This window comes from Macroventuria anomochaeta (assembly GCF_010093625.1).
Source record: "Macroventuria anomochaeta strain CBS 525.71 unplaced genomic scaffold BU25scaffold_4, whole genome shotgun sequence".
Taxonomy (NCBI): domain Eukaryota; kingdom Fungi; phylum Ascomycota; class Dothideomycetes; order Pleosporales; family Didymellaceae; genus Macroventuria; species Macroventuria anomochaeta.
In genome coordinates, this window is record NW_022985365.1 from 708,880 (window position 1) to 736,763 (window position 27,884).

The following is a 27,884-nucleotide window of genomic DNA, read 5'->3' on the forward strand; positions in this document are numbered from 1 at the left end:
ATCGCCCAACGAGGATGGACTTGTGTATCGTGAGAACATAAGATCAAGCTAACGCACTTCCGTTGAAAATCTCCAAATCACCAAAAACGCTGATTATTCACCTCCTCTCACCAAAGTCTTAACCCAAGTCAAGATGTAGCTCTCAACAAACAGATGCCAGCAACAACAGTAGCCAGCGGCAAGAGGGGGCACACTGTACACAAGCAGATTTACTCATCCGCAGGGTCATCTAAAAAATTCAAGCACAGAGCAGGATCTACTCACCAACGGTGCGCTTTCTGTCTGAACCCTCGCCAATAAACTTCGTTTCTTTCGATACATGGTTTGCAGTAGAAAAGGTAAGCATTTCGACTTCCTTGGTTCCAATTTCTGTTGCAGGTTCAGTACTCCTGGCGTAGGCACAGCATCTGGGCCGCCGCTGATAAAGGCATGTGGATTGAAGTGAACGTTCTTCTCTACAGCTTTGCAGGTGATGTGACATGAAGTAGACGTGGGGTGGAACATGGCGAAGGAGAAAACAGCAGGGATCGAAATGCGAATCTGGTAGCAGTAAGGGACTTTGAAGACGTTTTATTTATATACCGCCTTGCGGACCTAGAGTAAGACACTGCAAACAACTTTGCGCATGTTTGAGAGGAGACGTGCGAAATCTTTAGTGTGCAATTGAAACAATGTGTCACTTCAACCTATATCTTTGCAACTGCGGTATCGAGCACGCGAAGACCTCCACGCCATCTTCTGCAACTACCCTCCTCTCACCACATAACTCTCATCCAACGTAAACCCACCCAACACGTCCAACAGACTCTTGTCATAGTCAGGCTGCACGTCTCTGCCGTCATCATCAAGACACCCCAGGTAGTTCGTAATGTCCCTACCATCGAATTCTCTCGTCTCGAACCCATTACCCAGAAACGCAAACATGTTCTCATTCCGATACACGATCTCATAATCTTCATACCTAGGCGTCTCTATGATTTTCAGAAAATGCAGCCTACTCCCCGGCCAAATCGCCGCCTGTCCATCCGTCTTACCCTGCTTGAACCAACTTCGACACGGACTCGTCCACGCCGTGCGCTGCAAGAACAGATCGGCGTGCTGGCGGAACTGCCGGGCTGCGTCCATTCTGGGCGTTAGGGACTTGATGTCTTCGACCTGGCACTTGGTGATGCATGCGAATATGTAGCGCGTCCACTGCTCGATGAGCGGCATGAAGGAGCCGTGGCCCAGAGGTCCATAGGGGCCACAGAAGGAGAAGGTGTTGGGGAAGGTCGGGATGCCGACGCTCAGGTACGATGTCACGCCAGACTCGCCGCCCCAGAAAGTGCGCAGGTCGGTACCGTTGGCAATGAAGGAGAAGCGGGGGAGCCAGGAGGTGTCGAAGCCGGTTGCGCAGAGGATGACGTCGATGTCGTGGGCGTTGCCTTCGTGGTCGATGAAGCCGGTTTCTGTGATGCAGCCAATGGGGTCGGTGAAGGTGGTCGTGTTGTGTGAGACGAGGGCTTCGAGGTAGCCAGGTGCCGGGGTGGGTCGACGACAGCCGGGGTTGAAGTTCTTTGGGATCATCTTTTCGATGAGGCGGGGGTTGTTGTTGAGTTTCTTCCGCATCTCTGTGTCTGCATATTCACGTGCGACACGGGCTGCTTCGCTGCCTTTCATGATGAACTTGAAGCGCTGATTAAGCTCGTTTTCGATCTGTTTGCGGTATTCAATGTATTTCTTTGGGTTGTCTTGAAGGAATTTGAGCTGTCCTTCGCTATCTGATGCATGTCAGCTGCTGTGTGATGACTATCTCGAGATACCTACAACGGAAATTCGCGCCATTCTTGCCAGCCCATGTCTGCGCAAAGCCTGCTGTTATCCAGATCGGCGAACGCACCCAGTGATACAGGTGGTGGACTTTCCGTTGTATTGCTGCAACAATTTGCACGCCCGAGCTACCGGCTCCTATGACCGCCACTCGTTTGTTGGCGAGATCGTAATCCTCCTCATAATGTGCAGAGTGCATCAGCTTGCCCTTGAATGTCTTCAAGCCGGGTATGTCAGGCCATTTCCAGTTGTTCAAGACCCCACCTGCGTTGACGAAGAACTCTGCACTGTCATCGAAGACCTCGTCCGTGACAAGACTGCGCACTTTGAGTCGCCACAACCCAGCTTCATCGTCCCATTCGACGTGTTCGATCTGATGCCGTAGTTTGATGTACTTTTGGATGAAATCATTCTCGCGTTCGATAGACTTGAGGTACTCCCAGATCTCAGGTGCATATGAGTAGTAGTGCGACCACAGTTTGATCTTCCACGAGAACTGGTAGTTGACTGAGGGTATATCGCAGGCACAGCCAGGGTATCGGTTTTCCAGCCAAGTTCCGCCGATGTCGCGATTCTTTTCATAGCAGACCATTTCCAGTTCTTCCATATCTTCTTCAGCCTTCTTGAAGAAGTTGAGCGATGAAGCACCCGCGCCCATCAGAATGACTTTGATCTTCCTCTTCGTACCCATGGGCTGCTCCCTGATTCTGTAGCCATACTGATCTGTCTCAGGCGCAAGCTGATCTCGGACTCTAACATTCTCGTCTGCATCATTGCCACGCGTGGCGTACAGCGACTTCGGTTCCAAATGGATGACCATGTCTGGAGCCAGCTAAAGTTCTTCAGTGGTTTGCTGAAAATGTGGTGGCCTTGGTGCTATTGCTGTAGAAGAGATACAGAATATTAAGACTGGTCGAAAGAGAATGAATGAAACAAGGTGTCATCCGTTACTCGTGATACATGTCTGATAGAGCTAGCTGTCGACCTCGGGTTTAGAGCTGGAGATGTGGAGGTAGAACTCACTGCCCTAGGTCGAGGAGCGGGGTAACTCATATACAGCAACTCGACTTTTGCAGTGCCTTAATAGGCCTTCTCAGTTTGTTTCTACACGTCCCAGGTCATACTTGATGTTGCGAAACAATCAACGACGAGCAGGTCGATGACGCTGGAGTAGGGCTGTGCACATTGCCTGCTTTTCTGCGACACGGTCTCTTAGTCGCAAGGATCAAACGCCGACTGCAGCAAAAAAACGCTATTGGCACGAAGAACTTGGTCATGATGAAGCTCTCCTGTAACATATGATGAGTTCATGCTTGGTGGGGAAGACAGGTGGAGAAGACAGGTGCAGACAGTTGAAGGGCGAGACCGTGCGCGCTCAGGGTCTTGCGGTGGCCTCGAGCATGGCGGGGTGATGCATGAGTTGAGATATTCGAGCTGATGGCAGTGACCTAAATCAGAAAGTGCACAGCCGACAACACGTCGCAGGCAGACCCAAAGGCTGAGCTGTTATGTCATGTCAGCACAGAAATTTCCGCAGTCCGCCGAGTGTGCAATTTGGCAATTTGGCGTTCGAGGCAACGCCACATGCTGGCGGTAGGGCTGCTACGGGAGCTTAGCTTGGCAGCTCACTTGTTTAGAACTTGCTAACCTCGAACTGCTCGTCATTGACACCTACGCCTACACGCATAGACTTTACGCAGTCCTGAGCATTTTTAGAGCGTCGTCCGGTACTGTCAGGTGACCGTCCAGCCATAGCGCCCTCGACAGCCGCCCACACAGCTCGACGGCCCGTCCCCGCGCTACAGACGCCCAAGAGACTCGCTTGGAACCTACAAAACCGCGCACAGGCAGCACGACCCCATTGTTTACGGCCGAGACACCTCAGGCAGGCGCACCATAGTATTCGCGTCGAACAGCGCTGGTCGCATTGCCCCCACTACACAGCTGCTGGAGGACTTGCACCCGCTGGACTATCAGACGCATCGCGCTCAGCTAGCTCAGCGGCCCCGGCCATGCTGCATCTGCACATGCAACATCCTCACGTAGCCTCGTGAATGACCACCTCGACCCGTTTCCCTACACAGCGCGCCTTCGCGGCCCTTTCGCCAAGCACGAGCAGCCATGTCGTACTATCAGGGCAACGGCCAGAACTACTACAACCCCAGCATACCGCCCTCTGCCCAAGGCGCACAACAGCCCTACCAGGACCCGTATGAGCACGACAATGGCGAGCAGGCGAATGGCGGTGCTGGAGAGTATGGATATGCCAACCCAGTGCGGCGCAACAGCTTTGCAAGCCGAAATGACGAGCTGTTCATCGGCAACAACGCCGCCTCCCCTGCCATGAGCCAAGGCCCAATATCACCCACCGTTGGCAGCTATGGAAGCAACTATGGCTATCAGTCGCCGCAGCAGCAGTACAACCCTCAGAATTACAACGCGCCTGCTGTTGCATTGCCGAACCCACAGCACTACGGCGGTGTCAACAGGACACTCGCTGCACCAGCCTCATCACATCAGCCCTACGTCCCAGCTGCCTATGCTGATAGCGGACTGACCAGGAACAGCACAGTCAGCCACCCGTATGGCTTCTCTCCTACCTCACCCACCGCCACATACCCGTCTCCCACTGCTTACCAAAATTCGCAGTTCGGCCGGACGACCTCGCTCCAGGGGAGGTCAGCTTACTCACCGCCAGCCCCACCGCCACTACCTGTGCCTCCAGGTAGTGCGCAGTCGCCCACAGACGATTGGGGCAGTTACCCAGCGCGAACGACGTCCAGTGCTCACTCGCAATCGTACTACCAATCCTCCCACGCCCCACTTCCGTCACCACCGACATACGACACTGGGTACAATGCGCAAGACCGTGTTGGCAGATACAACTCGACCTCGAGCCTCCACTCGAATCCTCTGCCACCAACCCCAGAAGTACCTCCACATGCCTCTCCTCAGCGAACGAATACCGTCTCGTCGCGCCCCCTCCCCGACCCTCCCACCGAGTCTGATAGTGATGAATACTTCTCGCCACACAACGGCCCTTCGTACAATCAAGATCAACTGTTCGACGACGTTATGAACATGACTACGGGAAACAGCCCAAGGATACAGGTACAGCAACCGAACGGTGGCGAGTACTACGACGAGATGGGCAGGCGATCTTCGGGTAGAAACGGCGAGCGTACGAACGGTGACCGTCTTGCGCCCTATCCAGTTCGCGATGTATACACTAGTGATGAAAGCGACGTAGAGGCGGCCGCTGGTTTGGCTGCGCTCAGGATGGCAGAAGAGCAGGAAGAAGCTGATGAAGCACGTAGGCGGAGTGGAGGAGCTGGACTCTTTAGCAGCTACGCGACGATGCCATCTCCTCCTCTTCCCCACGAGCCGAGCCGGCCTGCGGAGCAGAGTGCCAGTGACAGCGATTATGCGCCAGTTGATCTGGGTCTGTACGGTGGGAATTTCGCGCCTTCATTCACATATGGAGGGCATCCAAGTCAACTAGCGACCGGAACCAGCCACCCAGTCTCGTCGTCTGGCTCACAGCGGAGATCTGAGCCCGCCAGCGACGACTACGATCCGATCCATCCTTTCCCATCTTTCTCGACCAACGCACGCGTCGATACCTTTGGCACAGGAGGGTTAGAAGAGCCTAGCGCACGTCGGCGGAGCTATGATGAAGGAGATGAGGTCACTCTGATGGACTCTGCATCTGGAATGTCTGGCATGTCCGGTGCGACGTTGCTGCCCTCGTCTGCGATGCCTGGCGAGCCTCCTGATATGTTCTACCATCCTGGAATGACCAACAGGCCTCTGCCTCCTCCGCCCACAAGCTCGAACAGTACCCGTCAACGGATGAACCATGCAAGCACGAGCTCACAAGGATCCGGTTCCTACGAATACTGGCGCAATGCACCATCGGCCCGTGGCTCATACCCGGTCGACCCTAACAATATGGGAATGGTCTCTCCCACTGGGATACAAGTTCCCCGCTCTACGTCTTTACTTCAACACAGCAATCCACCTCGTGAGGTTCCACTTCCACGATCAAAGACAGATGCCGAACAGGGCCATAGGCTGCGACAAACTGCCAATCGCAACACCCTCTATGGTGCAGCTATAGACAGCGATGGCAATACCTTGACTCCTGCTAGCGCTGATGCTGTCGCAATCGATCTGCCTACATTACCGACAGGGAGACGCTTCAATCCTGCCAAACTGTCAACCAACGACTTCAAGAAGTGCACTGAGCCCTGGGCACTTAGCTCGATCATCTCATGGTTAAAGTTCATGACTGAAGGAGAGAACGACTTGAAGGAAGGACCAATTCAGGAGGGTCTCATTGCTCTCTTCACCCACAAGGTTCCCACAATGAACATCGCCGACGCGGAAACGCTGAGTAGTCGAGTTGTGCAAGATATGTACAAGGCAGGAACGTTGGTACATGATGAGGAGTGGCTCAAATTCTCATCGATCAGCATGACTGGCGTCATCTTCCAGCTTACAGGTGCCGGCTGCTATGCGCCAATGCTTCATACACATGCGAGCCCCGGCCGCTGCTATTCACACCATTGTCAAAGGACTCTGAAGAAGATCGATCTGCATTCGCCTGCTGCTGCTGCTCGGAAGGAAGACTGGGCAACCTTCCACAAGATGAAGAAAGAGGATATCGCAAGCGCGAACAAAAAGGAGGTCGAGCGCCAGAACAACCTACATGAGATTGTCCAAGGAGAAGACCAGTACATGGATCGACTAGACGTACTACGGGGACTATACCGGGATAGGCTTGTGTCTGCACAACCTCCGGTTATTCCGCCGAAGAAGCTCAATAGGTTCATCAACGATGTTTTCAGCAAAGCGGACGCTGTGAAAAAGGCAAATGAGGATCATCTCCTCCCACAAATCAAATACAGACAGCAGGAGCAAGGCCCTTGGATTGTTGGATTTAGTGATATTTTCCGAGAGTGGATTAGGAAGGCGAAGCAGGCGTACATCGAGTATGCCGCCGCTTTTCCTTACGCAAGCTTCCTGGTGCGCCAGGAGGCCGACAGGAACATGCTGTTCCGCGCTTTCCTAGATGAGGCTCAAGCAAATCGGCTCTCTGAAAGGCTGCCGTGGCAAAACTTCCTCAAAGCCCCTATCGACAGACTGCAGCGCTATGGTCTTCTCCTTGACACGGTAATTAAGAATTCAATCGTGGACAACGATGAGAAGCGCAACCTCATAATTGCCAAAGAGGAAATCAAAGCCGTCACGCTCGAATGCGATGCTCGTGTGGCTGAGATGGAACGCAAGGTCAGTCTCACCGACTTGCAATCCAAACTTATCCTGCGACCTGGAATGCAGCGTGTCGAGCTCAATCTGGACCACCTAGGACGAGAGCTCATCTTCCGGGGAGATCTGCAGAGGATGGGAGGCAATCGATTCAACTGGCTCGAAACACACGCCCTGCTCTTTGACCATTATCTCGTACTGGCAAAGACGGTTGCATATCGTGAACAGGACGGCATGACAAAATCAGAGAAATACGACGTTTCCAGGCTTCCTATTCCAATGGATCTGCTGGTTCTGGAAAGCGAGGATGATGACCCTGTGGTACGCTCGAACTTAAAGGGCATTGCTCCTGTCAACCTAAACAACAGGATAACACCAGGAGCGGGGCGGACAACCAGCAGTCCAGGACCAGGGTCTCTCCAACACACTGTGACCTCAAACTCTATGGGCTCCACAAGCACTGGTACATCGGGGAAGACAATGGTCACAAACACGAACTTGGAGAACCCGAAGGACGAGAAGATCCTATACCCCTTCAAAGTCAAGCATCTGGGGAAAGAGACCTACACACTGTATGCCCAATCTGCGCAGAACAGAGCTGATTGGTGCGACAAACTCATCATTGCGAAAACACGGCACGCAGCCGCATTGTTCGCTCAGAATGCCGAACCTTTCCGCTTGCGCGTGATGGCCGACGCTGCATTCGCATACGACAGTGTCATGCCTACGCAGAAGGGTATCACCATCAAGGGCACACCACTCGATCGTTCAATCGACGAGGTAGAGAAGCTCTTCGCCAACTCAGGCCGGCCTGTACCAATCTGCAGAGCTCGTGTCAACTGCGCAACAGCCTTCAATCAGCCTTATGGCAAACATATCGTTGCTGTCGGTACCGACATTGGCGTGTACATATCCGATTACGACAACCCACGAGGTTGGACAAAGGTTTGTCATGTCATTCTACACATCTCGGACGCTATACTAACCAGCACAGGCAATCCAAATTCCACGAGTAACACAAATCGCAGTTCTCGAACAGTTCAGCCTAATGCTGCTCATCTCCGACAAATCCCTTATCGCGTACCACCTCGACGCCGTCTGCCCCGTCAGCGGCGCTCCTCCTTCCAACGATTCCACCCGTCGCGCACCCCAAAAACTCTCCGGTGCTCGCGATATCGGCTTCTTCGCTACAGGCACGATGAAAGACCGCACACTCGTCTTCTACAAAAAGCGTGAAGGTCTATCCTCCACTTTCAAGGTCCTGGAACCCGTATACCAAAAGTCTACCGAGAAGAAGTCTCGCATCTGGAAGTCTGGCCGCACAGAGTTCTTCCGCGAGTATGATGAGTTCTACATTCCCGCCGACTGCTACACAATCAATCTCTTCCACTCCTCGCTCGCCATCTCCACCGCTAAGGGTTTCGAGGTCATGACTTTGGATAAAAAGCAGCCCTGGAGTGTTCCGGATCTGAAGCAACAACACGTTGCTACCATCGCCTCGCGTCTCACCAATCAAGACCCGCTCGGCATGTTCCGCCTCTCAGACCAGGAGTTTCTTCTCTGCTACGAAGAATGCGCAGTATATATCAACAAGAACGGCGACATCAGCCGCTCCGTTATCATGGAATTTGTCGGCAAGGCAAAGAGCGCCGCAATGTACGGGCCGTATGTGCTGTTGTTTGACCCTGATTTCGTCGAGATCAGGAACGCGCAGAATGGTCGGCTAAGACAGGTCATTGCTGGCAGGGATGTGAAGTGTCTTGACGATGGCCTCTCAGGGACGAGTGGACATCATAGGACGATCAAGATGAGCTTGCAACATCCGCAGGTGGAGAGGTGTCAGGTTGTTGTTGAGCTGGTGCTTAATGAGGGGCAGAAGGAGTAGTGACTTATGCCAAAGGGTTAGCGGTCGAAGGGCAGAAGGGTGAGGATTTGCATATACTGGTTCTTGATTTGTTTTAGTTCGCTGGATACCTCGTGATTTATTGCAACCTCACATTTATTGCAACCTCGCATTTATTGCTTATGTTTATTTATTGTGGCAATATGGCGCTTCGGTCGTGCATTAATGGTGAACAGGAACGGCTGTCCGATGTTGGCATCAAGGCGCTACATAGTCAATGATAATGCACATGTTTCGTCATATGCTTATTTCTGTCTATATTACTAAGTGTGTCTTCTGGTGGTGGATCTTAGTTGTTGACTTCATGTTACCGTGTTGCGCAATCACGGTGCGCGATGGCATGTGCAGTATGGCTTCATTGAAGTTGTTTCAACGCCATGTCTTTGCAACAATTCAGTTTCCTGCGCTTGTGTTGCGTTGAGCGAGTGTTGCGAATGAACCGTCTCTTGCAATCCGCTGGGCTGGTCGAAAGCTCCAGAAAACAAAGAATCTGATCGCAAATTCAATATTCAACCGGTCACGAAGGCGCCTTCCAGATTCAAAGCTAGGCAAGGGGAGGCGCTGGTGGAGACTATGGCCGGCGCTGGTATGCAGAAGTAAGAAGGGGTAGCTGCAGAGCTTGAGATTTCCTTAATGCTCAGATCTTTCATCATCCTCGAACAGTCCGTCTCGGTAGCACTGGCAAGCCTGAGCTATCAACTCTTTGCGAAGATGGCGTCTGTAATCACTGGGGTGGTATACATGTCCTGGGTGGCACTGAGAGCGCAAGTCCCAATTTGTTGAGAGGGCCACTTCTTTCAGCTGTTCACATTGCGGGTGATTTACATGATAATGTTTGTCAGTAAGAGCGTGGAAAGGGAATTCAGCAGCAGATGGATGTGGAGGCAAGTGCCTGGAGGTAGTTAATTGGTAAAAAGAGCAATACAGAAAGAGCAAGAGCAAATCTGCTGCAACGGAACGAAAATGTAGAACTTTCAAGGTGCATAGCATGTAAGCGCGCAACAGCGTAGGATGCTCTCTTGTAGGAGCAGTCTTAGCGCGTATGCTCCAATGCCTTTACACCTGACAAATCGATGTACGATTATAATGGCACTTATTGACCACTGGGACTTGTGGTGAGCACCTCATATACCTGTGATTGAAACAGGGTTGAATTATGTTTGGAAGTTCTCATGCCTTCTACATGTGGGCTTATCCATCCAGCAAAGTTCGGCTGGATGTCTGTCTAATACTTTTAGGGTTGATTTTTGTTCATTTCGACCAGCATTTGCTCCGAGACTTCACCCCGATGTATGAATACTAGGTTATGTAACGAATTTGTCGCATTCGCGTCTTGTGAATCACAAGGCGTGATCACGAAACGATGATCACTACAGACGGGGCATCTCACTGGCTGGCAATGATAGAAGCAGATGTCCACACGGTCGTACTAAGATGCGTACTACCAGGAGCAAGTCACTGCCAGTTGACCCGCCGCGCCGCTTGCAGAAAGCTGCAGAAAAGCCCTCGCTTTGACTCCTTCCCCAATCTGGGGTCCCTTAGTGGTGCCGCGCCTCTACCGTCATCTAGAATGCTCTCTGGTCGCCCAATTTTTTGGTAGGGCAGGGCACAGCCTCGGTATGCACCTCGATATGCGCCAGGGTGTGCGCCTGTGATGTGGGGTACGGCTGATACAGGAGCGCGGTCTCCAGTCAGTACTGCACGGAGGCAGTGATTTGGAAGCAAGCTGCACGAGCATCTTATAGGCAGGAACAGATCATAGTGATGGTCTGCCGTGATTAAAATCATCTTAGCGATGGCAGGGGCGAAAGGTGGCGGTCAGAGACGATTGAAGTGGTCACTTCACAGATGCTTCGTTTTCCGATTGTGAAAAGCTGCTGCTTCAATGGAGTCGTGCAAGGATCTGTCGCAAAAATGATGAATCTTGGAAAGACAGTAGTTTGGTGCAGTTTGTGTTTACTGTAACTAGTGGCAGTTTTATTCTCCAATTATGCAGGTTGTTTTCTGGATATCACATACTGTTGGAAATTTTCGACTAAAGCAGAGTATTTCAGCACTGACGGCCGGCTGTAGGTTAACATCTACACGTGTGATTCACACTGAAAAACATGAATTCAGCACGAACTGACAATGTACTTTAGCCTCTGGCTACGCAACGGTCGTGTTTGCTACCACATTGACAACACAAGAAGATTCGTCAGCAGGTGTAGACAACAGTGGCCTTTCAAAGCGATAGCAATATCATGGAGCCGTGTTGTCGCCTAGAGTCCCTAGACTCCTGGAGAGATCGAACAGCTGCTTATTTCGTTATTTTGAGACACTGCGATGATCGACTCGTGGTGGACTGAACTCCTTTTTCGATGTGTTCACTTTCGACCGGTCGGTCGACTGGCAAGATCGACTGTTTAGTCCTGCATACGATCGATGACCGAGACGCAAGGTGAACACTATTGACCGATAAGGGACAAGACACGTCTTGCTTGATCGGTGAAGATCTCAGGGAATTCCGGTTGTAAAAACTTCTCCTCGATGTTGTGAAACCGCAATCCATGGGAGTTTGATGAGTATTTCAGATGCACTACATGCCACTAATAGACCCGGCGATTTATGTTGCTGATCTGTGTTGGTCAATAATGAAATCAGCGCCACTCGAGGAGCGGCTTGTTGAGCAAGTAATAAGCATCTGGACGGCCTTGGTGAAGGATCAAGTCGAGAACCGTGTAAGGGGGCAGGATTCAATAATGTCTGCGGAGACAAAGCTGAAGCGCCTTTTCAGTCGGACTGTATGGAATGTATACGATTCGTTTGTGTTGAGACACGCTCTTCCCCAGTGTTGGGTGAAGTCCGTGGCCAAGACCGCAACGGTCCCTCAAATTCTCATCTTTGGATCCCGTTGTCTCAACGAACCACCATCGTCACCATCGACCAGCTGTGCGGTAAGCCTTTCAGAGGCTCTAGATCCCGCTCTAAATGTTTTAACACGTGAGCTATTCCACTTGCCAAGTTCACGCTTGCATGCATGCACGGCCTGATTTCTAGCGCACCGACAAACCCTCCGTTGGCCTCATCGGTTACACCCACCACAACCAATCGAAGCAGCGCAACACGTACAGAGTAGCACCGACACGTCATGAGCAATGCAAGTTGTCATGCAAGGAATACCGCTAGAACCCCGCTAAAAGCTTTCGTTGAGGTGCTTCGAGCTCAAAGCATGAGCTCCCGAACGAGAGCGCGTCCCCTGGAATCCTCGCAGAGGAGAAGTCAAGCTGACCGGGGTACTTTTCGGCCACCCACACCAGCCATTAACATCGATTTTGAAGCCGAGTTTTGCCAACAATAGAGTTTACACTTGCCACTGAGTACACGTAGATTGAAGTGCAGTAGCAGCAGCAGCAACTTTTGTTGCTTCTTTTATATAAGATTTGCTAGCATTTTCGGAGGCTTGAGCAGCAGCCTGATCAATGGCAGCTTTGATAGCTTCAATGTTGCTGAAGCGCTCATTTTGATCAACTCTGACTCGCTTTCTTGACTGAGTATTCTGGAGTTGACCGAGTTGATACTGTAGTAACTTGTTTTCAGCTTCAAGCTGAGCTGCTCAAGTATTTACTCTTGTGATAGCCTTACCCGATTTGCCAAGCACTAGCCGGGTACTCCGTGAAAGAGATTCTGATTGTTGAATATCTGCTGAGTTTTGTACAACGCTTGTGAGCTTTGTAGAGTACTGTAGATAGTCTTGAGTACACCTAAGCCTGTGTGGTTTTGTCGAACTTGGGATGGAAGAGAGCAGGCCTCTAGCCGATCAGTAAGGCAAGAGGTCTGACCCCCCGGGCCGAGCCCCTGAAGTATCCTCAACTTCAATGTAGATAGAATGAATCAACCACGACACGTACAATAGGCATCCATGCTGCACCTTGGTTCCAATTGTGTCACCAGGAACTTCCCTTATCAGCGATCTTTTTTTTTAACTCAGCTCAGGATTGTACGGGCAGAGTCCAGCAGCATTTCAACCAGCTCAGATAACTCGCTCTGATAGCCCTTCTTCTCTTGCTCTGTTATATGATGTAACGGAGCGCTCTTTCTTGATTGCTGCTGCGCCATCGAGGGCTGAGAGAGCTCGGGTCTCGTTACGATAGCATGATTTGAGTACTGAGAAAGAAGCTAGATCAAGAGGTTGTAGCAGGTGGGAGGCGTGAGGTGGGAGGAACACGTGGTTGTCGTGATAAAACTGAGAGATCTACTTGTTGCCAAGTGGCGTGAAGCCATTGTTCATGTGCAGGATTTTGGTAGCCATTTCTCGTACGCAAGTGTGTGTAGCTGGTAGAGCGCGTGAGTCCTCGTCAAGAATCCATCTTGCTCCGGAGTCAATTGCTGCTGGTGTTGATGAGCTATTGCGTGAGACTCATGACCGGCAAGACACGCTTGGAGCAATGATCATGCGACGCCACATGCCTTAGCCGCCTTCCGCTGGCTTGTAAAAACACCAGCATTAAGAACGCGGATAGGGTTGTCTATTGCAACTTCACGAGAGTCCATTTTGAGTAGGTGGTGCTGGAATATAGAGCTTCAAAAACAGTGTAGACGCACTGGTGGGGTGGCCAAAAAGTACCCCCGGCCAGCTTAGCTGAGGTCCTGGTGCTGGCGCGCGTTGGGATAGTGCAAATTACGATTGTGGCAAGCATCGCGTTGCTGATGAGGCTGGAAAAGAGATGGAACCAGTGTGCGCGCAAGTCGTGGAGGAGTGCCGTTGATATGCGGGTGCTCTACGGGTAGCAAAGGTTACCTACACTTGAATGTAGTCAAAGCGCACATCCTCTCCTCACGGCAGTGAGCTTGCACGAGTGCCGAGTGCTTTGAGCCACGTCCCTTGCTGTGAGATCTCAACTCATCATGGTTGGGAAAGCCACTGGTGTAACTGGTGTTAATCCCTCAGGTTATCCCAAGCCGAATTCAAGAAATGATCGAATCAGGCTCACGCTTGAGGCGGCCAGCAACGCCCATCAGCAACTGCAGGTCTTCGCAACCCATGTCGTCGTCTGATCAAAGCGCCACATCCTCTTCGCTGGTCGCAAGCCAAGAGTACATAGGCTACTCTACGCTAGACTCGATTTTCGGGCGGAGAATTAGCGCAACGAGAGCCCTCTAGACTCCTTGGGGCAGTACACATTCGCTTGTCGACCAATGCCCATCACCAAGCCTTGTCTTGGAGTGCTTATATACGTCTTGAGGGTTCGCTATCGTGAACATCAGATCAACATGTATATGTCTACTGAGATCATGCAGACCTGGGCGAGAGGGGTAGACGGTTAGGATTTTGACCCACGATCTGCCCACGAAACACGGAGTCCCCGCGCTTTCGCGCAAACCCTGCTCCATTTTCTAGGTCCACTTTGCTGGCCAACTCCATGGGGTTGTGTCGTGGGGATTGTTGTGGAGCCCCATATCTCACTGGACTCGTTCACCTTGAGGCTCAACAACAGGAGTGGGGCGACCTGGGGACTGATGCATGCATAGCCTTAGCTCTGCATTCCCATGGTTTGATTGGTCACTATCGTCCATCAACCGCGAAGTCGGCTGCACTTTCGGAGGCAAACTTGGGTGCTAAGGCGGACTACTCCGGGGCTCGTCCAACCAGAACATTGCCCCCAAGAAAATTTGCGGATACTGGGGTGTGGTGTGCGGGTCGGCGCAGTAGTGCCAGGCTTTAGTTGCCTCCAGACCTGCATCGCGGCGGCGTTCAACCAGCGCCAGTTCAAGATCGTTGGCTGGTTGGCATTGGGTCTGGATGGCACCAGCCATGTCGCGATGGCTATCGCGTGCAAGCTGGGGAAGGATATATTGAGTCGAGCATGCCCTCGTTGTATATCATCAGCTCCAAGGTTCTCCAGCCTCATCATCATCTGAGCATCTGCTCCACAGAACTCCTGGGATCCTCTTACTTCATTCCATCTTTATACCTTACAACCATCCACCACAATGGTTCTCGGACTCGGTGGCTCACTGGAGCCTACAATGGACCAGGTCCACGAGCAACAGGCTCGCCGTCCCTCGACTGTCGAGGTTGTCAACGAGGATATCCGCCGCAAGAGCGTTGACAACCGCATCGTCACTGGTGCTTCTCAGTTGACCACCCGTCAATCCATCATCCCCGTTGCCCTGGTCACACTCCTCTTCTTCCTCTGGGGTTTCGCCTACGGTCTTCTCGATGTCCTCAACTCCCGCTTCCAGGTTGCGTTGGACATCTCTCAGGGAGAGTCGTCTGGTCTCCAGGCTGCCTACTTCGGTGCCTACTTTATTGGTCCTCTCACCTACTCTGGTTGGTTCCTTCGCAAGTTCGGCTACCGCTACACCTTCATGCTCGGTCTTGGTATCTACTGCGTCGGGGCCCTCATGTTCTGGCCTTCAGCTGTGAAGCGAAGCTTCGGTGGTTTCTGCGGTTCCATGTTCATCGTCGGCTCTGGTCTGTCTACCCTTGAGACCTCCGCCAACCCGTACATTGCTGTCTGCGGTCCTCCCAAATGGGCTGAATTCCGTCTCGAGCTTTCTCAGTCTTTCCAAGCTGTCGGCTCCGTCGTCGCTCCCGTTCTTGCTTCCTTCGTCATCTTCAAGAACGTTGGTGAGGATGGCAAGTCTCTCTCCTCCGTCCAGTGGGTCTACCTTGGTATCGCCATTTTTGTCGGTATCTTGGCTGTCGTCTTCTACTTCGCTCCGTAAGTAATATCAGCATATTCGCTTAGAAAACAACGACTTACACTTCCTAGCATCCCTGAGATTACTGACTCCGATATGGCCGACCAGGCTGAGATGATGACCTCCGCTACTGGATACGTCGACAAGCCTCTCCGCAAGCAATATACTCTCTTCTTCGGTGTTGCTGCTCAGTTCTGCTACGTTGGTGCTCAAGTCGGTATCGCCTCCTTCTTCATCAACTATTTCACCCAGGCCCACCCCAACCTGAGCACCACCGATGCTCACCACCAGGGTGCCAACTACTACGCCATTGCCCAGGCTCTCTTCGCCGTCGGTCGTTTCAGCGCTGCTGGCTTCATGTACATTGGTATCAAGCCCCGCTTGGTCTTGCTCGTTTACCAGACCGCCATCATGATCTTCCTCGCTGCGTCCATCGGTACCAACACTGGCAGCGCTACTGCTCCTAACTGGGGTGGTCTTGCTCTTCTCATGGTTGTACTCTTCTTCGAGTCCTGTATCTTCCCGATCATCTTCGCACTGGCAAGTATTCCGATTCCAACCCTCTCTAGACCTAAAGCTAACCTCAGATAGACTCTCCGTGGCCTTGGTCGCCACACCAAGCGTGGTGCTTCCTTCCTCGTCGCCTCCGTCTCCGGTGGTGCTGTCGTCCCCGTCATCCTTGGCAACGTCGCAGACCGCATCGGCACACAGCGCGCCATGGTCGTTCCCTTGGCCTTCTTCCTCATTGCCTGGGCCTACCCCATCTACCTCAACCTGTACAAGCGCAGGGAGCTTGATGCCTACACCGAATCCAAGGTCGGTACTTCCGAGGAGGGCACCGTCGACTTCGACTCAATTGTTGCCAATAAGGACATCGAGGCTGCTCACTTCGAACACAAGGCATAAGTGTCTACTGCTACAGTTTTATATTTAAAGAGTTTGGTGGCACGGATGGGATGATACCTGGAATGATTTTTGGAGGATTGTATATGCATCAGCTAAAGATTCCTCGTAGCCGGAGGGAGTCTTGTATATAGACCGGGGTTGCACATACGCTACTCATACCCCCATGATTGAAATGATTACGAATGAGAATGTCTTTACCAACAACTCTCGGATGCTTCTGCCTCTGTGTGATTCGGTCAGAACTTAGCTTTGTCAGATCTATCTTTATGTTTCCACGTTCAGACCGAAGGACAATACTGTCTCTTACTCGGTCATATATCGTTGAAGATTTTGGTGCGTTTTGCGTGGTCCAGCATATTGCGAACCATGCGTGGTTTTGAAATAAGGAAGAAATCCTGGCTGGCTGATCGTCACTCCAGGGGCCTTTCCAGCGGGCAGTTCCAGTGCTAGAGGATAAGCGAGATCTTTCTAGATTTTCAAATCGACATGTGGTTTATGTGTTCGGGGCTTCTAAAGTCGACATAGAAAAGCCGGTTCCGAAGAAGCCGGCTGCAAAAAGCCACTGTTAGCTCCAGGGCCTAGACACAATATCCTTCTAGTGTTGAGAAGTGTGGTGTTATCAAGCATTTGAAGTCTATTACATTTACTTCTTGGTATACACCTGCATGAAAACCTTTCTATTCACCTGTATTTGAGACAGGCAATGTACATTTTCTGGTGGTAGTTAGCGGCCTTGATGCTGCATTACTTAGATGTGCCAGACTTTGCTGTGACGACGATTGCTAAGATACAGACAAGTCGATAGCATATCAAGGAAAGTGGAAGTGAACATGTTCTCTGTGGGACGGCTGAATTGAGCAAAAGAGCAAACGAATGCCTTCGCGCACGCGTGAGAACTTTTTTCTTCTTTACTCACCTTCACCTTCGTATCTACTACGCTTTTTTGCTCTCACAACCTATTTCTTCAGCACACCACCCGAACACAAACAAGATGTCGCATATAGCTCCAATCAACCGTCACAAGCGTGCGTACGAGGAAGCCAGTAACCTGTCCGGCGAGAACCCAGGAAATTCATTGAAGTGGCGAAGCATAACCCTGAGTAAGCGAGCTCGGTTCCGACATCTCATCTTAGAGGCACTAAAAGCTTGCTGAAATGGAAACCTTCAAAGTGTGGCAAGTGATTGTTGATTAGAAAGCTGATCATCCATAGGGACACCTCCATTCCTCCTCACTACGTCATTAAGAACTGCATTGACATAAGCAATTGGGATGGCGCAGATCTCTGGCACCGCACCCTCTCAACAATGTTACACAAGTCACGCCGAAGCGTGGCGGAAGGACGATATCAAGGCCCTGGAGATTCTGAAAAGATTGTGCAAGGAGCTGGACCAATCCGAGGAGTGGATGGAGCCCGAGTGGGCGGGAGGAGTTCAATGAATAAGATGAAGCGAGAGATATACAAAGGCACATCGATGAAGAGCTCGCCGAGATGGAGCGGGAAGAGGCAGAGGCAGCCGCCAAGGTTGCGAAGAAGGAGAAGACTTCACGGCCAATGAGCACAACGGAGCTGGCACGGTAGCTACGTCGAGAGAAATGAGAGCATCGCCGTCGACAAAGTAAGCAAGACCACGATGCTAACATGAGCATTCTTTCTGGCCGTCTGTCAAAGTCGTTCCCCGAAGAATTCAATTTCTGGATAGGTCACAGCTAACAAGACTGACAAGAATAGCAACAAGGTCAAATACAGCGCAAGTGGAGCCCAAAATGCTCTTACTTTCCGTAAGGTCACCCCTGAAGTCACCAGCGGGACTTGACTTTCAGGGCAGTGTCCCCGACCTCTTCGTTTAGCAAGTCTAGCAAGGAGTAAGATGGTATCTGTTTTGAAGCAAGTACGAAATCGGAGACAAAGCTCTATGACATCTAGGTTGTATCGTTTCCTCTTTCAGGTGGTTATAAACAATCGAACGTCGACAAAATATACCGTCTTGACCACCAGCTCTACGTATCCCACCAACGCCAAAAACACCGAATGTGTACAGGAGACAAAACTAAAGCAATAAGCAAAGGACTAGTAGATGGTATCACTCAAGATCAAACAGAAAACCCCCCCCCCCAAAAAAAAACCCCCCAGCTAAACCATGTACCCGTACGGCAAAAACAAGACGGAACTGAAAGCACGAACTGAATAGAGGAAAGCTGTCCAACGCAGCACACCGAAAATCTGCTTTCAACGGCTGGCGCCACATATGGGACAGAAGTCAGGCGTGTTATCCGAGTTTGAAGCACCGCAATTGTCACAAGCCCATGAACCCGGGGCTGGCGAGCCTGCACTACCATGAGAAGTGTAGCTTGAAGCGTTTGACCGATAGGTAGCAGACTGCCTGGTTCCTTGGTTGCAGACGGGACAGACATCGTACCAGTTCATGTTTAGAGCGTTACACTCACTGCAGTACCAGGTGTCGGCAGGCTGTGCGTAGCTAATGAACGGACCGGCGGTGTTGTAGCTTGAGGGTTGCTGATGGCACATGGCTGGTGGTGTGGACGTTGTTTCTAGTCTGATGAAACAGGGAAGTCGAAGATGTGACCGAAGCCTGAATGACTTGCTGCAGCAAGAGGATAGTACAGAAGCTTGTGTATATTGAAAAGAGCAAGTTTCGGTGATGCTGAGACTACGCCAGGTGTTGCTGTGAAAGCTCTGAGGACACAACAGGATGTCTAGGTTTCTAGATTTCTAGATGTGTTGAAAGTGACCGAAAGACGAATTATGGAGTAGTGAATTGCTTCAAAGCTGAGGTTGGTGGGGTATTGTGGAGCCGCTGTTCGAATGATACTGATTGTGGAATGATATTAAGGTTGTTGATGGCAAACTGCAGAGACAGGGAAGAAACGTCTTATACCTCGAGAACAACGATAATGAAGCTTTCGAAGGACATCGTCAACGTACCACAACCTGCATCGTGCTCCTTCGTCCTTGTTGTTGATACACTTACAAGGGGGGTAGAGTAGTGCCCTTTCGGCGCCGAAGGTCCTCTTCAGCTACCCTGGCGAACATCGTGACTTCACTAGACGGTGAACGTCCAGCAAAGATCGGTACGCTTCATCCCTAGAGAGTTCATGTCGTGTCGCTGTCCATACAGGAACTCCGTCATACTCGGGGTCGCCGTCTGTCCCGAGGGCCTTGTTGACTCCTCGAGCCATATGACAGAGGTAGCGCAGGCAAAGTATTACGGGGCGAAGTCACAACATCAGCCCTACGACGCTTCGCTACCAGACATGAGCACACACCAGCCTCATTGCTGGTTCACGATGTTCACAGCCACACTGGAAGATGCGGTGTGTGCCAGTTTGAGCGGACGTTGTGTGTCGTGAGAAGGCTGGGGACCGGACCGTAGTGACGCGTGTTAACGTGCTGAACATGGTTTTCGTGGCTCTTGTTCGTCTGCAAGTATATCTCGCAGATACACTGACGTTAGATCAGCTACTGAAGTGTTTTCAGGAGATGTTCCTTAGTGATGAAGGCGTTCGGCTCTCCATATGCTGAAATGGCGGTATCCCATTTGCTCACAAGCTTGTTCCTAGTTCCACCAACACTAAGTAGAACGTGGCGCATGACTTGGTGAACATGTCGCTTACTGCGTACTCCTCCCCTGTTCATAGGTGTACCTTGACGCCCTTTGCGCGCAATGTGCCACAAGAACACCATGCCCCTCAATCAGGCGGGGCAGGGGCCCCACTAGGCTGAGAATTGCACTGCATTCCAGTAAAGGCCGTTTCCAACATCATGTATGGTGAGCGCCTCGTTTGCCTTCTCTTGGAGACCTCTTTTCGGAGTATCGTGGAGTCACCGTATACTCGGAGGGCGAGCGAGGGGCCTGCGGAGTGCTGGTCATGCGGTGCGTCGTCCCTGCTTATCGAAGTCATTCTGCACTGAGTGAAAACGACCTCATCCAAAGCTTCCTGAGACGATACTAGCAGCCATGAGCAACGGTCGTGGCGCGCAGGAGTGAACCTTCCGCACTAGTGCGGAACCCTTCCCACCTTCCTTCCCAACACAGGAACCCGAAAATTCACTGTCTTCCACAACACTTGCACCCAGCTTATCTGCCGAATCGCTTTCCATGATGCGGGGCCCCAGACATCACCCCAGACGTTCTCTGTCCACGACCTACACGTTACCCACCTGCTCGCTAAGCAACTCGTCTTGCCGTTGACAAGACGTTCTTGATTCGCGCAAAGCACAATGAAGTGTGGTTAGCGAATGGCAAGACGCCATGGCATAGTCTGGGCGTGCGTCAACGGCAGGGCAAGTGGCTTGGACGTAGGTGATGGGTATGGGTAAGCGAGGTGGCCAGACAACAACACAGAGCCGCGGAAGACACTGTCTACAAATGTGAAGACGTGTGGAAGGTACAGGGATCTGAGGATATTAACGGAGGGGTGAGGGATGCAGAGGTGAGCCGAGGAGTGAAACATGGGACTGGGAGAAAAGCGATATATATGCAAAAGCACATGGCTCCCCGCGATGATCAATGCAGGTGTAACGACACGACCGCAAGCGTGAGTGCATTTAACAAAGATCGACAACGGCTATTCACCTATGCTCGCTTAGTTTGACATCATTGTATAGAAAGCGCTACCCTTCCATGTTATCTCCTCCTCTGCCACCAAGTCTAATCTTCTCTCTCCAACCACATAGTCTGACCGCCACAATGTCCGAGAAACCGTCCCACGAACGCGTTTCGCGCGACCTGGATGAATCGCCAGTGCGCAAGGCTTCCGTCTCGCATTCCATCTCCAGTCGTGTCAGTAAGAGCAAGGCAGAGGAGATTGCGCGCATCGACAAACTTGCTACCGCGCCGGGTGTGACGCTGGAATCATTTGCCCATCTGGATGAAAAGAAGATACTGCGCAAGATGGACTGGCACTTGATCCCCATGTTAGCCCTGCTCTATCTATTGTCGTTTCTGGACAGAGGCAACATCGGCAACGCGAAGATCGAAGGTCTGGTAGAGACCTTGGGTATGAGTGGCGCACAGTACAACTGGTGTTTGACCGTGTTCTTCTTTACGTATGTCGCTGTCACCCTGTGAGATTCCCAACGTATGCGCTAACAGACGTGCAGATACGCCGCCTTTGAAGTCCCCAGCAACCTGCTCCTGAAGAAGCTTCGTCCATCCATTTGGCTGCCGACGATTATGGTGGCGTGGGGTATCGTCATGACGTTGATGGGCATCGTGCAGAATTACCACGGTCTGCTAATTGCGCGCATCTTCCTTGGAGTGACAGAGGCGGGCTTGTTCCCTGGCGTGGCGTATTACATTACTATGTGGTATTGTCGCCATGAAGCGCAATTTCGACAAGCACTTTTCTTCAGCGCCGCGTCTGTTGCCGGAGCTTTCTCTGGCCTTTTGGCATTTGGTATTGCGCATATGGATGGTGTTGGAAACCTGGAAGGATGGAGGTGAGTTCGTCCGTTTCAAGGTGGGATTGATCGTTGACTTTGCGTAGATGGATCTTCATCCTCGAGGGTATCTTGACTGTTGTCGTTGCGACCCTGGCATACTTCACTTTGTACGACTTCCCAGAAACGGCAAGCTTCCTGACAGAAGAAGAGCGAGCGTTCATCGTATTCCGGCTTAAGTACCAAGGCGCATCGAACGAGACGGTCAATGGAATACGCGTGGCGCAGGATGATACTTTTCAGTGGAAATTTGTAAAGTCTGCGTTTCTGGACTGGCAGATCTGGACCAGTATTTGGGTCTACTGGGGTACGTCGATTGAAGCAGCTAGTCATACCGGAGCTAAGAACGACAGGCATCGTGTGTCCCTTATACGGCATCTCGCTCTTCTTGCCCTCGATCATCCGAGGTTTGGGGTACACATCTTCCACTGCGCAGCTCCTGACCGTGCCCATCTACATCACCGCGTCCGTTTTGGCGGTCGCAGTAGCTTGGTGGAGCGATAGAGTCGGCAAGCGGTATCCGTTCATCCTGGTCTGCCTTTGCATCATGGCAGTTGGATTCATCATGTGTGTTGCGAGCGCAACTCCAGGTGTTATCTATGCTGGTGTATTCATCGCAGCGTGTGCTCTTTACCCAGCGTTTCCAGGAAACATCACCTGGCTGTCAAACAGTAAGTTTGTGCACCTAATCTATCAAATACAACAGCTGACAGCCTGCCAGATCTGGCTGGATCCACCAAGCGTGCAACAGGTCAAGCCATTCAGATCGCTGTAGGCAATCTTGCAGGAGCCATGGCCTCCAACTTCTATCGCGCCGAAGATGCACCTCGCTATATCCTTGGACACGCTCTTGAGCTTGGGTTTATTGGTGCAGGCATCCTTGCGCTTATTGTGCTGGTGTTCAACTACAAGAGGATCAACGCGAAGCGGGAGCGTCAGCTGGCGGAGGGCGCGCACAACGGGTATACGCCAGAGGAGCTCGGCGAGCTGGGTGACCGATCGATGACCTTCAAGTACTTCTTGTAGACGGCTATCTCCCGCGGTGGAGTTGGTGTAGATATAGATGGCCACTAGATGGTGCTTTCGCTCAGTAGTCTTGTATGCCAGTCTCGCCCGTCAAGACCTTTTCTTTCCCTTCGCCGTCTGAATCGAAGTCAGACTCCATGCTATCAAAATACGCATCCTGAATGTCGCGCTCCTTCTCGTCATCGTATCTGTCATTCTCATCTACGGTCTTGTACTCGAAGTCGTCGTCCGCACCGCTCAGGAAGCGCTGTGTCATCTCGTCAACCCACCAAGCCTTGCCCTCCTCTTTCGTCATTGGCACCTCGTCCTTGTCTTCTTCCATAATCTGCCCCTGTGGCCCTCGAGTGTATGTGAAAAGCGAGTTGGGGTCGGTGTGCTTGAGCGCGTCTTTCTTCGCTTCAGCGCGCCACAAGTCGGTTGACATTTGACCTGAAAAGCCCTTGCGCTGGCCCTCTGCCTCGCGTTCTCTAGCAGTTTGGAAGCGGCGAATGAGTCGGTCGTAGAGTAAGGGATCTGCGAGTTCGAGGGAGGAGTCGTCGAAGTATTCAGGGTGGACTTCGAGGTAACGTTTTCGGCGGTTCTTGGCGATGAGTCTGCTTTTTCTTTCTTCTTGTTGTTGGCGCATTTGATCGCGCGAGAAAACCTCATCCACATTCATATTGTCGTCCGCATCCATTGGTAGGATTTTACTGGTGTCGGCGGCGGGGTTATGCGCGTTCGCAGTTCGCAGGGGGAGTGGAGCCATGGTGGGTGAACCAGTCATATATGGCATTATTTGAAGGTATGTCTGTGTTGAAAGCTGGAATTCCACCTACGTATGGTGTAATGAAGCATGCACGTCTGTTGAGAAAGTGTCCATCATTGACGATGACGCCACGCGAGGCGCTACGCCACACGACTGACTAGCGTCGAAACGCGCCACGGGCACCGAACCACTCCAAGTCGTTTCATCCGTGCATCAATCATCTGAAACATCTCGCTAGACCAGGTGTCCTTCCTTTCCCTTCATCCTGTAGACTGTCATCCTTTCACGTTCCTGCCTTGTCTCCTTCGCGTTGTGCACATCGCGCTTCATTGCTCTCCTCGCGGGTCGAATACACCCACGGATGCGCGGTCCGCAAGGAAATTGGAAGCTCGCCTAACATCTGTTCTTTTCGAGTCGATATCTTGTTCCACACACTACGTTTTGGTTTCGCCATCTTCCTTGATCATCTGGAAAAGAGTTAGTAATTGGTATTGCAGAACCATGTCTTCCAGACAAAAGAGGCAGAGTAAGCCCAAGGTGGCAGCAGCGCCGCCGACACCAACGACACCAAAGGATGCCGAAAGTCGACCTCAGTATCTTCCAGCGTCAACCGTTCTTAAGAATGTTTCTCGTGCGGTAGCATTGATATTCATTGCTGGAGTGGCCTCTCCAGTATCACAACTCAATCTGTCACCCATCTTTGGGTCGATCCCAGCATCGTTGCATCACCAGCAAGCAATGACTTTGACCGCACTAGGAGGACTTGGTGTCAGACGGCTGCTGAAGGGCTATGTGTCGGTGGATGTCTCTGCTTGGGTCACTGTCCTCGCATACTGGACACCACTCATCCAATGTTATCTGTTCCCACAGAGCACGCAGCTTGGCATCGATTACGGGCCTCTGATCGTCGAATCACTCACATACTTTCCGCTCCTGTTTCTGTCCATGTACGCTGTTTCCGACCTGCTGGACACGGTCGACTTCTCCCGCTGGGACCTACCTTCTGCGCTCGGCGACGCCATCTTGCCAATGACTTCGTATGTTGGTGTGTCATTTGTCTCCCGATTTTTCGGTGCACTGCTTCCTGCTTTCGTTGGACAGCATGTATACTTGACACGCATTGGCTTCCAGATGCTGCTTGCATCAGCCTCCGCCTTCATTACCCCTTCAAAGCTCTTGTTCTTGGCCTTCCCGGCGATCCTGCATACTCTATGGATCAACCCTCACAACCCAGCGGACCACGCATTCCAATCCGCAAATGCTACTCTTGTCGCCACCCAGAACTACACTATCCTCGCTCGCCAAGAGTCGTTGACTGGCTACGTCTCAGTGGTGGAGAACTACGCCGACAATGCCTTTCGTGTGATGCGTTGCGATCATTCGCTCTTGGGTGGAGAGTGGCTGGTCACGCCTGACTCATACAACAAGGGCCAACGTCAGAAGGAAAGCATCTTTGCTGTCTTCGTCCTCCTCGAAGCTGTCCGCTTGGTCGAGGACCCAGAGCTCCAGCCTGTCAAATCAGTACCCCGAGCCTTGGACGTCAAGCCCGTTCCCGACTCAGAGAAATCAGCCCTTGTCATCGGTCTCGGTATCGGCACAGCGCCCAACGCCCTCATCGCACACGGGCTCAACACAACAATCGTCGAGCTCGATCCAGTCGTTCACAAGTACGCCACCCAGTTCTTCGGACTCTCACCGAACCACACAGCCGTCATCTCGGACGCCGTACGCTACGTCGCGGACACGTCCGTTTCCAACCCCAAATCCTACGACTATATCATCCACGATGTCTTCACCGGCGGCGCTGAGCCCGTCTACCTCTTCACAACCGAGTTCATGCAAGGTCTTTACAATCTGCTGAAAGACGATGGTGCCGTGGCTATCAACTACGCCGGCGACCTGACTCTCGGCTCCACCAAACTTGTGTTGAACACCATCCACGCCGTCTTCCCCGCTTGCCGTCTCTTCCGTGACACTCCTGCGCCTGACGACCACAAAGAGGGCGACAGCGACTTTATCAACATGGTCATCTTCTGCGTCAAGAACGACCATGGGAAGGGCAAGAAGGCCGTTGGATTCCGCAAGGCGACAAGCAAGGACTGGCTTGGCAGCATTGCACGCAGGAACTTCCTGCAGCCGAGAGAAGAGCTGGAAGTTCAGTTTGAGTACGAGAAAGGTGCGCAGGTGATGGGTAAGGCTGATGTCGCTGAGCTGGAGGCGTATCATGAGGAGGGTGCGGTGAGCCACTGGAAGATCATGAGGTCAGTGTTGCCAGCCGGTGTGTGGGAGATGTGGTAATGGCAGTGAGAAAGGGATCGTATGAGTGGGAGTGTCATGTTGGAGATAGACTGTGTAACTTGGAGATCAAAGCTCAGATAAATTCATGGACGAATCTTGATCACGACAAAGCCCGCAGCACTGATCAACATCCACTGCACCGTCCTGCCATCACCAGTTCCTACTCAAGATTAAATGATGATCGCAGTCAATGCCATGAGCTGTACGCACCTTCTGCGATCAATCTCCTTCTTCAACATCAGCAAACAAGTCGCAACAACAAGATCCTCCTTAATACCAATCTTCCCACCAACATCATCACCCAACAGGAGCTCACCGCCATTGCCCGCACTACAAGATTTGCTCCCCAGCGTTCTTGTCTCATCATTCCTGATCAGCATAGCCAACCTCCTCTCTCCAACATTAAGCACAAGTGCAGTCCCCTTCACACCATTCGCGCCAAACCCCTTCTCCCTCTTATACCGCCACTCAAACGTCCTCCCATCCGGCAGCAAGAACTTGTGATTTCTACTCGTCCACTTCGACAATGTCTTGATCTCGTAAATCATACCTTCGTCAGTGTCCAGCCTATTCAGCACAGGATCTTTACTTGGGCCAAAGAAGTACTCAGTCCCAACCAACGCCTTCCCATCAGCATCCGTTAGAGTGCAGTTCCCTGAACTGAGTCTGGCGCGCGTGGATGTGTAGACTAGACTGCCATCGGGGTTGCTGATCGTGACTGCGCGCTCGCTCGGTGGTGTGGAGAGGCGGAGGACGCTGATGCCTTTGGCGTTGATGTGCAGTGTTTTGACGGGTATGAAGGTGGCGTCTAAAACGCCGAGTGTGGTGTCGCTGGCTATGGATACGGTGTCTCCGATCATGAGCTCTTTTTTGTCTTGCTCGGACAGGGTTTTGATGTCGATGGGAGGGTCCTCAGTGGTAGTGGTAGTGCTCATGATGAACAAGACGAGGCGTAATCCTGCGAAAGTGTTGCTGGGGGTGGTGCAGACATTGTAAAGGGATAGTCGTCAGTCACTCTTATACTACATCCTATGTTTCACGTGGTCGGTGTGCGCCTGAGAAAATATTGTCGCATTTCTCGCACACTGTCTTGGTAGGCTTCCCCGAGGTGTAAGGCTGACGTGGTGGAGGCTTAGCGCGACGTGTGACGGAATCAGGCACCAATCGTTCTGCCTTGTGAAAACCCGCATTATAAGCAGTACTTGCAACCAAGCCTCCATCACCAGTGCAGCTCATACTGATGGGTCAGTGATACCAAGGGTCACGTCTTTAGATGGTAGTGCTTGCTTGGGCTGACAATCCGACTGACACCCATTCTCCGTCCGTGGAATCGCCTTCAAGAAGTAGTACTGTCTGCTACCGAGGAAAAATTGCGAGGAGAAGCATGCTTTCAGTTATCAGATAAATTATTAACGGGAGATATAGTTTTCCTTCCTCAACCGCGCCTACCACTCTGCCATGTGCGCCAGCACCTGCCCTTGCTACTGCCCATTCGGCAGATCGAACTCATCGCCCGTCACAATGTCCAGCGCATAAACCGGATGACAAACACTCATCCATTTTAGATACGCCAGTATAGACGGCAAACCTCCTGTGTCGAGATCGACCGGTAGGCCTTCCGAAGATTGCACTCCATGAGCAAGGAACGACCTGGACCAGCGGTCTGCCAACTTCCAGGATAGTAGGTCTCTTGGGGATCTGTTGCTGTTCGAACCATCATAGGCAAATTGAGCGCCGCAGATGATCTCAATGTGATACCCAAGCTGCCGTCGCAGCT

General features: G+C 51.8%; 8 protein-coding genes across 8 annotated transcripts; 4 read left to right on the forward strand and 4 right to left on the reverse strand.

The window, feature by feature from the left end:
* Positions 1 to 618: 618 nt before the first annotated feature.
* Positions 619 to 2,825, reverse strand: BU25DRAFT_191920 (FAD/NAD(P)-binding domain-containing protein). Its single transcript, XM_033701011.1, has 2 exons — positions 1,807 to 2,825; positions 619 to 1,760 (listed from the first exon to the last, which is right to left on the reverse strand). The coding sequence occupies exons 1-2, from the start codon at positions 2,627 to 2,629 to the stop codon at positions 745 to 747; spliced, it is 1,839 nt and encodes a 612-aa protein (XP_033565795.1). The 5' UTR covers positions 2,630 to 2,825; the 3' UTR covers positions 619 to 744.
* A 664-nt stretch (positions 2,826 to 3,489) lies between these two features.
* BU25DRAFT_385042 (uncharacterized protein) lies at positions 3,490 to 9,159 on the forward strand. Its single transcript, XM_033704353.1, has 2 exons — positions 3,490 to 8,025; positions 8,075 to 9,159. The coding sequence occupies exons 1-2, from the start codon at positions 3,931 to 3,933 to the stop codon at positions 8,963 to 8,965; spliced, it is 4,986 nt and encodes a 1,661-aa protein (XP_033565796.1). The 5' UTR covers positions 3,490 to 3,930; the 3' UTR covers positions 8,966 to 9,159.
* Positions 9,160 to 14,822: 5,663 nt separating this feature from the next.
* BU25DRAFT_191953 (glucose/galactose transporter) lies at positions 14,823 to 16,620 on the forward strand. Its single transcript, XM_033701012.1, has 3 exons — positions 14,823 to 15,690; positions 15,742 to 16,210; positions 16,262 to 16,620. The coding sequence occupies exons 1-3, from the start codon at positions 14,957 to 14,959 to the stop codon at positions 16,574 to 16,576; spliced, it is 1,518 nt and encodes a 505-aa protein (XP_033565797.1). The 5' UTR covers positions 14,823 to 14,956; the 3' UTR covers positions 16,577 to 16,620.
* A 2,102-nt stretch (positions 16,621 to 18,722) lies between these two features.
* Positions 18,723 to 19,160, reverse strand: BU25DRAFT_191956 (uncharacterized protein). Its single transcript, XM_033701013.1, has one exon. It carries the CDS (start codon positions 19,102 to 19,104, stop codon positions 18,805 to 18,807), a length of 300 nt encoding a protein of 99 aa, XP_033565798.1. The 5' UTR covers positions 19,105 to 19,160; the 3' UTR covers positions 18,723 to 18,804.
* Positions 19,161 to 21,286: 2,126 nt separating this feature from the next.
* BU25DRAFT_479231 (MFS general substrate transporter) lies at positions 21,287 to 23,095 on the forward strand (the record flags this gene model as incomplete). Its single annotated transcript, XM_033711018.1, has 5 exons — positions 21,287 to 21,645; positions 21,700 to 22,038; positions 22,086 to 22,345; positions 22,392 to 22,709; positions 22,760 to 23,095. The coding sequence occupies 5 exons, from the start codon at positions 21,287 to 21,289 to the stop codon at positions 23,062 to 23,064; spliced, it is 1,581 nt and encodes a 526-aa protein (XP_033565799.1). The 3' UTR covers positions 23,065 to 23,095.
* Positions 23,096 to 23,125: 30 nt separating this feature from the next.
* Positions 23,126 to 23,722, reverse strand: BU25DRAFT_418385 (uncharacterized protein; the record flags this gene model as incomplete). The annotated part of the gene is made up of 1 exon (XM_033707871.1): positions 23,126 to 23,722. The coding sequence occupies one exon, from the start codon at positions 23,720 to 23,722 to the stop codon at positions 23,126 to 23,128; it is 597 nt and encodes a 198-aa protein (XP_033565800.1).
* A 181-nt stretch (positions 23,723 to 23,903) lies between these two features.
* Positions 23,904 to 26,256, forward strand: BU25DRAFT_407253 (S-adenosyl-L-methionine-dependent methyltransferase). Its single transcript, XM_033705487.1, has one exon. The coding sequence runs from the start codon at positions 24,311 to 24,313 to the stop codon at positions 26,105 to 26,107; it is 1,797 nt and encodes a 598-aa protein (XP_033565801.1). The 5' UTR covers positions 23,904 to 24,310; the 3' UTR covers positions 26,108 to 26,256.
* On the reverse strand, positions 26,135 to 27,078 carry BU25DRAFT_407255 (uncharacterized protein). The gene is made up of 2 exons (XM_033705488.1): positions 26,318 to 27,078; positions 26,135 to 26,267 (listed from the first exon to the last, which is right to left on the reverse strand). The coding sequence occupies exons 1-2, from the start codon at positions 27,040 to 27,042 to the stop codon at positions 26,258 to 26,260; spliced, it is 735 nt and encodes a 244-aa protein (XP_033565802.1). The 5' UTR covers positions 27,043 to 27,078; the 3' UTR covers positions 26,135 to 26,257.
* Positions 27,079 to 27,884: the final 806 nt, after the last annotated feature.

Excerpts from the sequence above, each read along its gene's own strand:
- BU25DRAFT_191920 (XM_033701011.1), bottom strand. The coding sequence starts at position 2,629 with ATGGTCATCCATTTGGAACCGAAGTCGCTGTACGCCACGCGTGGCAAT. Across the intron at positions 1,761-1,806 it reads GAATGGCGCGAATTTCCGTT|ATAGCGAAGGACAGCTCAAA; the intron begins GTAGGTATCTCG and ends GACATGCATCAG.
- BU25DRAFT_385042 (XM_033704353.1), top strand. The coding sequence starts at position 3,931 with ATGTCGTACTATCAGGGCAACGGCCAGAACTACTACAACCCCAGCATA. Across the intron at positions 8,026-8,074 it reads ACCCACGAGGTTGGACAAAG|GCAATCCAAATTCCACGAGT; the intron begins GTTTGTCATGTC and ends TAACCAGCACAG.
- BU25DRAFT_191953 (XM_033701012.1), top strand. The coding sequence starts at position 14,957 with ATGGTTCTCGGACTCGGTGGCTCACTGGAGCCTACAATGGACCAGGTC. Across the intron at positions 15,691-15,741 it reads GTCGTCTTCTACTTCGCTCC|CATCCCTGAGATTACTGACT; the intron begins GTAAGTAATATC and ends TACACTTCCTAG. Across the intron at positions 16,211-16,261 it reads TCCCGATCATCTTCGCACTG|ACTCTCCGTGGCCTTGGTCG; the intron begins GCAAGTATTCCG and ends AACCTCAGATAG.
- BU25DRAFT_191956 (XM_033701013.1), bottom strand. The coding sequence starts at position 19,104 with ATGTGCCATCAGCAACCCTCAAGCTACAACACCGCCGGTCCGTTCATT.
- BU25DRAFT_407253 (XM_033705487.1), top strand. The coding sequence starts at position 24,311 with ATGTCTTCCAGACAAAAGAGGCAGAGTAAGCCCAAGGTGGCAGCAGCG.
- BU25DRAFT_407255 (XM_033705488.1), bottom strand. The coding sequence starts at position 27,042 with ATGAGCACTACCACTACCACTGAGGACCCTCCCATCGACATCAAAACC.